This window comes from Taudactylus pleione, unplaced genomic scaffold (genome assembly GCF_031769625.1).
Source record: "Taudactylus pleione unplaced genomic scaffold, aTauple2 ptg000070l, whole genome shotgun sequence".
NCBI classification, from domain to species: Eukaryota; Metazoa; Chordata; class Amphibia; order Anura; family Myobatrachidae; genus Taudactylus; species Taudactylus pleione.
Genome location: NW_028284472.1, coordinates 3580398 through 3591558, shown reverse-complemented (window position 1 = coordinate 3591558; position 11161 = coordinate 3580398). Strand labels below are relative to the sequence as shown.

Below are 11161 nucleotides of genomic sequence, written 5' to 3'. Positions count from 1 at the left end.
GTTTAGTTTAATACAAAAATAATAAAGTTGTTGTATTCATTTGCATATACCTTTGTTAGGAGAAGGTGCTAACCAGCTTCCTTTTCAGCTCAAGGAAATGTGTTCCTGTTTAATAAACTTTTCTTCAGAGAAATAGTGTATTTAATGTATTCCGTGAAATGTTGATGTGAAAATTGCCTTTTACCACATAAAATTTGTCAAATAAATACTTCTTTTAAGTGTTTCCTATTGCCTGTATCGAATACTTACCATCCAGAGCTGGGGAACTGGTAAGAAGATATCTGCTACACCACACACTTAGAACAGTACTCCCTCGTCGGGGTGTTACAATTTTGGCGTCACACGAACAGGACGAACAAGGAAAAAATGTCTTCAGATGTCGAGCAAGCCACCGGAGATTCTGCCAATACCCGTCCAACCATGACTGGCATTAATCCAGTCACGATGCCGTACTACTTCGGGGCCCCCTGGCTCCCAAACTATAGCGGAGATGGTCAGGGTGAAGAGGGAAACACATTAATGGAATTTAAGAAGAAGATAAAATCGATGTTCCGCCTGTATCCTCTGAGTGAGCAGCAACAGGTCGAGATACTTATAGGTCAACTTAAGGGAGCTGCCCTTAGAGAAGTCTCATCATGGCCGCGAGAGGAAAGACAAAAGGTAGACCAGATTCTACAACAATTGTCTACGACATTCGAAACCCGCACCATTTCGGAGTTAAAAATGAAATTTTACGGCCGACAACAATGGGCTGGAGAGACACTAAGAGACTATGCCTTAATCCTGCAAGAGGCACTAAAAGCCACACAAGTAGTGGATAATCAGGAAATTCGAAGAATTGAAGAAACTCTCATCTCCCAGTACATCGAGGGAGCAAACAAAGAAGGTGTCCAAAGTCAGTTGAGAATGCTGAGATTGCAACTAGAAGGTCACACATTCCTCGACTTCAAGGAGGCAGCCATTAAAGTGATTGGCCGTAATGCAAGCCAAAAAGTCATATTCCCAGAAATGCCGGGGTATCGGGAAACATCCCACCCATTAGAAAATGAAAGCAAAAAGGGGAACGAGATCATGGGACAGAGGGCCTGATTCAGAGCCGGACGCTCTGACTAGAGTGCTCACTCTGAATCAGGGCCCTCCTACATAAAAATGGAGCGTCCTCCTGGACGCTCGCATAGCTGTGGGTGACCACCCACAGCTTATGCGAGCGTCCATGATGGTGGTCGCAATGGTCAAGACCATCGCGACCATCGGGCTTGCGACGGAGACCCTGCGGTAGGGTCTCGCTGCCGCAAGCCCTGGAGTGATTTTGGCTCTATCAGAGCCAAAATCACTCCCACTGACATCACTACTGATGTCAGTGGGGCCGGACTCAGACGGTAGGCGTTCCCATGGGAACGCCTCCGTCTGGCAGCCACGCCCCCGGCACGCCCACCAAAGGGGGCGTACTGTCAATCAACATCAACAGCACGCCCCCTTTGGTGCGAGACCCGGAGCGACGGCTACCCCATCGCTAGCCGGGTCTCGCGCATGCGCACGACGGAGCTCCCTCCATCGTGCGCATGCGCAGTGGGGTAACATCGACCCGCTTGCGAGCATACTGCGCTCGCGAGCGGGTCTGAATGACCCCCAGAGTGTCCAAGTACCAATGAGAGACCCGATTCAAACATTAAAGGAACAATTAGCTGACTTAACAGCAGAGATGATGGAAATGCGGAAAGAAATGCGCCAACTAACATGGACTGAGCCTGCCCCTTCAACACGAACGCAGTGGGGTCCAGATCAGAGAAGAGCCACGGATAGCTACGATGCCCAAGGACGACCCATCTGTCGAAGATGCAACCAGAGTGGCCACATCGAACGAAATTGCGATCAGAGGGAGTCATTAAACACGGAAGTCCTGAGGTCAAGGGTCAGCCCTCAGGAGGGACAGATGGAATAGGCCCAATGTTGGAAGATAGGCTACCCGGAGATGTGAATCAAGGCCCAATATTACAGAACCAAATAAAATTTGTGAGCACTCCACCTGCAGGGAAAATTTCCGGAAAAGTCGTCTGGTTCCATGTGAAACTCGGGTATGGATTCATCAACCGGGATGATACCAAGGAAGATGTATTCGTCCACTACACCGCCATCAAAAAGAACAATCCCAGGAAGTACCTCCGCAGTTTGGGAGATAGAGAGAATGTAGAGTTTGATGTGGTCCAAGGAGCAAAAGGTCTGCAAGCAGCAAATGTCACCGGTCCTGGTGGTGTCCCAGTTCAAGGAAGTAGATATGCAGCAGATCGCAAGCATTATTGGCATTGTTCACATCGAAGACGTTCCCGTAATTGTCAGCAACATGAGCTATATCATGAACAATCCCAGGAAGTACCTCCGCAGTTTGGGAGATAGAGAGAATGTAGAGTTTGATGTGGTCCAAGGAGCAAAAGGTCTGCAAGCAGCAAATGTCACCGGTCCTGGTGGTGTCCCAGTTCAAGGAAGTAGATATGCAGCAGATCGCAAGCATTATTGGCATTGTTCACATCGAAGACGTTCCCGTAATTGTCAGCAACATGAGCTATATCATGAATATGGTGAGAAGCCTGAAGAAGTGGAGTGTGGAACAGCATGGCAGAGTTGGCAGAACGTAATTGGGCCAAAACCTTCTCCAGAACCAGAGCCAGAACCTGAAAGCGAAGCTAGAGCGGAGGACATCCCTTCTCAAGTAAATTGCTTCAATCAAGAAAATTCTAGGGCCATTGAACAAGAGACAGACACCCAAGGGGTGAACCACATGGCCACGGCAAAAGAATCGGAACTTCCTGAAACCAATTGTTGAGATGTAGCTACACGGAAGTTTGAACCTGATATCCCTAGCAATGCTCCTAGTCCAGCTAAGGGAACAGTGAGAAGCCTTTTCCCAGCTTGGTACCATCCAGATCACGAGTTCACCACGATAAGCTCTCAAGAGGTAGCAGCAATTCTGAAAAAGGCATGTACCAAACCAACAAAGAGATGCAAAGGGAACTCGATCCATTAGATACGGGCAATAGAGTGTCCAGAAACAATTGTAACTGCTTGAAAGTATCAAATTAAATTGTTACTTATTATTGTTGGTAACATCTGTGACTAAGTGATGTTGCTACAAATATAGCTAAAAGTTTTTGAGTGTAAATATAGTTTGCTGAAATTCATTAAGAGAAACCGATCCATGGGGAAATGCATCATTCTAGCAGGGAGGAATGTGATACCCCTAAAAAATGGTTACTGTCCCATTCATAAATATATGTGCACTAAGATAATATGACTGCATATTGAGACCCTAATTCATGTATTTACACTGTGTTGAATGAGTTATAAACATGCTGGTTTATATATGTACTGTATGCTCTTTAGGACTGAGAGAGCTACCCATTCATGCATGATGCCTACCCCTCATAGAGGGAAACTTGGAACCGGCTGCCCTCTCTGGGCTATGAATACTAAGGGGCACACGGCCAGGGACAAAACATTGCAGCCGCAGCATAGGGGAATTAAGGTAACAGAGGTGGCCAGTGAGTAGAGCGGCGTGTGCGGTCGGCGGGAAGCTGACCCGCACGCGACCGCTAGTCATATAAAGAGACACCCACGGGGGCTGCTGGGGAGTGTGTGTGTGGGAAGCATGAGGTAAGCGTGCAGCACGGACGGAGCTGCGCTTGCCGGAGGGAGAGAACTGCCCCTGACTTGAGGAAAGCGGCACTTACTGTGAGGTGCTGAGCGGAGCCGCAGGGGGGTCGAGAGGAGAGTGCCGGGACTCATACAGTCAGGAAGCTGTGAGGTCTGCCGGAGGAAGCAGCATCACAGCGGGACCGCCCAGGCACCAGCCCCTTGGGAGTGACTGACAGCTGGGAGCTGGGGGAGTGGAGATACCGCTGACCTTAGTGCTGAAACTGGGACACAGAGAGCAGGTCTGTCGGTTAAAGGAGTTTACCCTCTATTACAGTGCACCTTGCATACAACCAGGGGGTTACTCTATATTGTTAAAAACACTTCAACTTTAGTTCAGACTAATAGGGAATAATAAACATTGTGTGCATTTCCAGCCATTATTAGTATAAGTGCTTACTCTGGAAGAAGCTTAATTCTAAGGCAGATTGATAGCTAAGCTTTGCTGATAACCACCAGTAGAAAGAGAGAGAGACAGGAAAAAGGCACTTCTCAGTCAAAATTTCCAAGCGAGTCCAGAAGTCCAACTTACTGTATATTGTGAGACATTAAATTGCAAACAGAGTGTAGGTCCTGTCAATTCACTAAAAAGGATTGTCTATTATAACTGCATTATGGCAATACAAAATACTACAGAACTCAGTACTCTATAGTAATGTCCGGAGTTTAATCAGACATCAGTTTGAGACCAGGATAATAAGCATCGGCTGTAGAGAACTAAAGATATCCTCAAACCCGGGTTTGCAATATACAAGTCCTCAACATCATTGGCAGATAGCATCCTTTAGTGAAATAATATTATTAAGAACATTGTCTCCCCAGTACTAGGAAATTGTGAGTAATCTATTTAACTTCAAATGTGCACCAGCGAAAGGGTTAATGGCCAGAGTTTTAACTGACTTAAGTGTGATAGAAGGACAGGCATATTAGTTTAGTTTAATACAAAAATAATAAAGTTGTTATATTCATTTGCATATACATTTGTTAGGAGAAGGTGCTAACCAGCTTCCTTTCAGCTCAAGGGAATAAGTGTTCCTGTTTAATAAACTTTTCTTCAGAGAAATAGTGTATTTAATGTATTCCGTGAAATGTTGATGTGAAAATTGCCTTTTACCACATAAAATTTGTCAAATAAATAATTCTTTTAAGTGTTTCCTATTGCCTGTATTCGAATACTTACCATCCAGAGCTGGGGAACTGGTAAGAAGATATCTGCTACACCACACACTTAGAACAGTACTCCCTCGTCGGGGTGTTACATGTATGCACCTTTAATGAGGAAAACTGGTTCTCAGGAACTTGGTGCTCAGGATAATGTGCTGTATCCCATAGCAACCACAACAATTTTTCTTATTGTATTTAGATAGGAAAGAAAAACATCTTATAGGAGTGTAAGGACACATACATGTTTTCTATGTAAATATAATTCATATCAATGTCTCTTTTTTGTTAGATAAAAATACCTTTATAAAAAAAAATCTGTTTAACACACAGTGGTCTATTTACTAAGCAGTGTTAGGAGAAGTGAAGAGTGAACAATGAAGGTGCCAGCCAATCAGCTCCCAGCTGCCATCTCACAGGCTGTGTTTGAAAAATGACAGTTGGGAGCTGATTGGCTGGCACCTTATCACTTTTCACTTCTCCTAACTGCTTAGTAAATAGACCCCTTAAAATCTGGATGTAGAAGTTGGTTGGATGTTACGGCATGTAACACACATGTACTATACCCCTTATTCTCCAAGATCATACAAGAAGCAGGGTGTCATGCTGTCTGTAACTATATCTCAGGACAATAGGGGTCTATGTCCTAAGCCTTGGAGAGAGATAAAGTACCAACCAATCAACTCCTAACTGTCACTTTACAGGTTGTGTTTGAAAAAATAACAATTAGGAGCTGATTGGTTGGTACTTTATCTCCATCCCTTTTAGCTCCCTCCAAGGCTTAGCACATAGACCCCTATAGTCTCCTGAATGGAACCTTTGCCAATGATGTTGTATTAGCACTAAAAATGAAAGATGAGCGGTTCGGATTTGACTCGGTTTGTTCGTATCTGAAAACGAGGCAAAGCGTCATCTTTTCGACCACAGGAGATCCAAAATGTCCATGAAAGATGACGTTTGGCCTCATTTTAAGTTTGGAACTTGCAATAAGTTGTTAGCTAGAACCCAGTCAAATCCAAACCGCTCATCGCTACTAAAAACAAATGTGAAAATGGGACGGGCGTTTTAGAAGCACCTTCTCAGGACTGTACTCGAGATCGCAGCCCAGTCCATTGTTTACAATAAAAATATATCAAATACAATTGTAATTTCTGCTTAGGGGCTCATGCACAATGTAACAATTATCAAACCCAAAACACTATTCTCTATGTTGCTTGTTCCTATGGACAAACAGAAGATAATTGTCTTACCCCTGACATTATCCAGTTGGTGGCCATTGTTCTCCTAGATGTTATCGCTAGAGGTCTTGCCAGTGACTGTACAGTTACACACGGAAGTCCTCATTTTATAAGAAATTCACTTAGTTCTGGGACTTCCAGATTACATGTAGCCTAATACTCAGTTTCAATAGAACCAGGTATTTTTTCAGACGTATTTTGATCTTTATTAATTTAATATGAAGTTTTGGGTGAATTTACATATCAGGGACATCTCCTCTGCCGCTGCGGAATTCCGTAGTCACTAATTAACCAGACGACAATGACAGCCGGACACTTACACAACTATCACCCTTATCAGTGTCCAATAGTGGTTCTATGAGCTCATAAACTGGGGACTAGGGAGATCACGTCCAAGCCATAAATACGTCAAAATCAGGAGATAAATAATAACATAATAATAAGGGACAAATTGTAAAACATTTGAATACATGAATTGCAGATCCTATTGTGAAAGTGACTTTTTGATGACTAATATACAGCTGCTCCCCTATGCCAGGGATGTTTATATCAACTGTACATTTTAATAATGATAATTAAATGATCTGAATATATTCTGTGATCATTCATTATAAATGTGGTTACAGAATATGGCTCCGCGGTGCGTATAATTTGTAGTATATGCAACTTTATCCCCCTAGGACATTTTTAGGTTTATGCCCGAGTGCCTGGGATGTGCCCCCATATAAAATGCTAAACTGGTAATGCTCTGTCACCCCAAAAACACAATCGCCACCCCAAAAACACAATCACCACCCCAAACACACAATCCCACCCCAAAATACATAATCACAACCCCAAACACACAATCGCAACCCGCCACCCCATATACACAATTGGTACCCCAAATACTCAATCACCACACCAAATATACAATCACTACCTTAAATACACAATCATCACCCCAAATACATAATCACTACCTCAAATACACAATCACCACCCCAAAAACACAATCACTACCTCAAATACACAATCACTACCCCATATACACTATCACTACCTCAAATACACAATCACCACCCCATATACATAATCACTACCTAAAATACACAATCCCCACCCCAAATACACAGTCACTACCCCATATACACAATCACCACCCCAAATACACAATCACTACCCCATATACACAATCACCACCCAAAATAGACAATCACTACCCCCATATACACAATTCCACCCCAAATACACAATCACTACCCCAAATACACAATCACTACCCCAATTACACAATCACTACCCCATATACACAATCCCACCCCAAATACACAATCACTACCCCATATACACAATCACCACCCAAAATAGACAATCACTACCCAATATACACAATCCCACCCCAAATACACAATCACTACCCCATATACACAATCACCACCCAAAATAGACAATCACTATCCCATATACACAATTCCACCCCAAATACACAATCACTACCCCATATACACAGTTCCACCCCAAATACACAATCACTACCCCTTATACACAATCACCACCCAAAATAGACAATCACTACCCCATATACACAATCACCAACCCAAACAAAATCACTACCTCAAATACACAATCACCAACCCAAACACAATCACCACTCCATATACACAATCACTACTCCATATACACAATCACCACCCCATATACACAATCACTACCCCAAGTACACAATCACTACCCCATATACACAATCACCACCCCAAACACAAAATCACTACCCCATATACACAATCACTACCCCATATACACAATCACTACCCCAAACACACAATCTCTACCCCAAACACACAATCACTACCCCATATACACAATCACTACCCCATATACACAATCACTACCCCAAACACACAATCACTACCCCATATACACAATCACTAACCCATATACACAATCAATACCCCATATACACAATCCCACCCCAAATACACAATCACTACCTCAAATACACAATCACCAACCCAAAAACAATCACCATCCCATATACACAATCACCACCCCAAATACACAATCACTACTCCATATACACAATCTCTACCCCATATACACAATCTCTACCCCAAACACACAATCACTACCCCATATACACAATCGCTACCCCATATACACAATCGCCACCCCATATACGCAATCACTACCCCAAATACACAATCGCCACCGCATATACACAATCACTACCCCATATACACAATCCCACCCCAAATACACAATCACCACCCCATATACACAATCATTACCTCAAATACACAATCACCAACCCAAAAACAATCACCACCCCACATACACAATCACCATCCCATATACACAATCACCACCCCAAATACACAATCACTACTCCATATACACAATCGCTACTCCATATACACAATCGCTACTCCATATACACAATCGCTACCCCATATACACAATTGCCACCCCATATACGCAATCACTACCCCAAATACACAATCGCCACCCCAAATACACAATCGCCACCGCATATACACAATCACTACCCCATATACGCAATCACCACCCCAAATACACAATTGCCACCCCATTGCCACTCTGGCATGTGCAGAAGGATGCCAGAGGGGCGTCTGGGTCATAGACCTGGAAGTCGTTCCATCGCAAAGGGACGCTCTTACCGAGAGAGCGGTTCTTTGTGGTGTTCTTCATGCATACTGGCGTTGCTAATGCATACAAAGGGTGCGGGATGCATTGCATCCCGAATGTGATGTGTCATGCATCCCGCCCACAGTGTTGTATATGTAATAGTTTATTTGGTTGTATTGTATGCAATGTTATACACACAGTGGTGGATCTACATTTTTGGGGCCCTGAATCTTGAACTGTTATGGGGGTTCCTTTGAAACCAGCAACAATAGGGCAACATCCAACAAGGTCCAAAGGGCCTAGCTGTCCTTGCGTGGATCTTGAGGCCCAAATGGCGGAGATGTACAAACACCCCCCCAGATAGTGAGAGACTGTAGATAGATGTAGAAATCCCCCAGAGAGTGAGACTAGATAGATAGATAGATAGATAGATAGATAGATAGATAGATAGATAGATAGATGTAGAAACCCTCAGAGAGTGAGACACTATAGATAGATAGGTAGATGTAGAAACTCCCCAGAGAGTGAGACACTGTAGATAGATAGGTAGATGTAGAAACCTCCCAGAGAGTGAGACACTGTAGATAGATAGATAGATAGATAGATAGATAGATAGATAGATAGATAGATAGATAGATGTAGAAACCCCCAGAGAGTGAGACACTGTAGATAGATAGATACATAGATAGATACATAGATAGATAGATACATAGATACATAGATAGATAGATGTAGAAACCCCCCAGAGAGTGAGAGAGAGACTGTAGATAGGTCACATACAAAGACAAAACTTACTCTGCTGGATCCCAGCTATTGATCCTCCTGAGTGGGTCTCTGGAATCCCCGAGTCAGGTCTCTCCCCCACGCTGCGTGCTCCTGCCTCTGAACTGCGTGCCATCCCTCAGTCAGCTCAGTTTTTAGTTTGTGGTCAGCACTGCAGGGCCGACTTCTGGCAGATGGGACAGAACAAATGGAGATGGGAGCATCTAGTGGCACCTGGCAGTACTGCACTTAGTAGTGACACTGACAGCAGCTCTCTATTCTGCGCCCGGCCGGCTCACAAGAGCCATCCTCTGGTTGGAGCTGTAGATAGAGTGTCAACTGGCCAGTACTGATCAGGGGAGGGTTCTGGATACTCAGAAACCATGCCTACATGCACTACTGTAGAGCCTATTCTAAGGTCAATATAAAGTACTTTAACCCATTGGCTCATGATTCTATCACTAAAATAACCTTATTTTGATAACACTTAAAAAACTCCATTGATTTTGTTGAAATATTCACTCACTAAAAAAAATATCGCTTGAGCGCCCCTTCGGGGTTAGGGGCCCCGATGCGTAAGCCACCTCTGTAATATGCATATGGTAAAGGCTGCTGTTTTTATACCCTGTACCAGAGAAGAATGTTGTGCAGCTGCCCCAAGCGTGTTATTACTAGCATGCTGGGTAAGATTGTAGTTGTATTATGATTATGTGTCCAGATTCAGCTTTTCATTAAACAAGATCATGTCCAGGCCCCATTGTCTACTGCTACCAGAATATGTTTACTGTCCTTTAAAATACCATAGAGCAGTGATTATGAGGGTTTGGTGTTGTGACACATGAGGGGCTACTGGAGTGAGAAATGGGGGGCTGGAGTGACACATGAGGGGCTACTGGAGTGAGAAATGGGGGGCTGGAGTGACACATGAGGGGCTGCTGAAGTGACACATGAGGGGGACTGGAGAGACACATGGAGGGCTGGAGTGACACAGAGGAGCTGGATTGTATTATGTGAATCTGTTTTGTGTTTTTCATTGCACTTTTTATAGATATGGCCCTTACAGTGTATTTTATGTGGATGTGGCTTTCTCAGTGTATTTTTTTTTTGTGGATGTGGCTTTTCCAGTGTATTTTATGTGGATCTGGCTGCTTTCTATATTGTCCTGGCTTTTTCTTTGAAAAGATTATTTTGTAAATTATGTATTATTTTTGGTGTGCTGGGTTTGCCACCAACCTCAATAAAAACAGGGGTGTGACACACGATCACACTCCTACAAATGTCATACCAGGGGCGTGGCCTAGATGGCACAAGACCATACACCTTTTCTGCGCGCGCGCGCCGGTTGACGCGCATGACCTTGGCTACAGATATTTTGGGGCCCTATGCCTCTGACTGGTTGACCACCCCTGCCATAGAGGGATGAGTAAATTAGCCGACTGTCTGACTAGGGGTAATTGTATAGTCAGAAGGTAGCTATAGTCAGCGCCGTATCTGGACGGCAGTGCGCCCTGTGCAGCACTGCCGCCCCTCTCGCTCCCACCCCGCCCCCTCCTCCCCCTTAGCGCTTACCTTTCCATCCTGGGGTTGGAGGGAGGACAGACACCTTCGCCGGCGTTCTGGGTGCGCTGCGCACCACTGCAGGAGGTCTCTTCCTGCAGACCTCTGGAGCCGGGAAGTGTGTGGTC

At 44.3% G+C, this 11161-nt stretch overlaps 1 protein-coding gene across 1 annotated transcript; it reads left to right on the top strand.

Moving 5' to 3' along the window:
- The first annotated feature begins 366 nt into the window (after positions 1-366).
- LOC148533717 (uncharacterized) lies at positions 367-1089 on the top strand. Its single transcript, XM_088467191.1, has one exon. It carries the CDS (start codon positions 367-369, stop codon positions 1087-1089), a length of 723 nt encoding a protein of 240 aa, XP_088323317.1.
- Positions 1090-11161: the final 10072 nt, after the last annotated feature.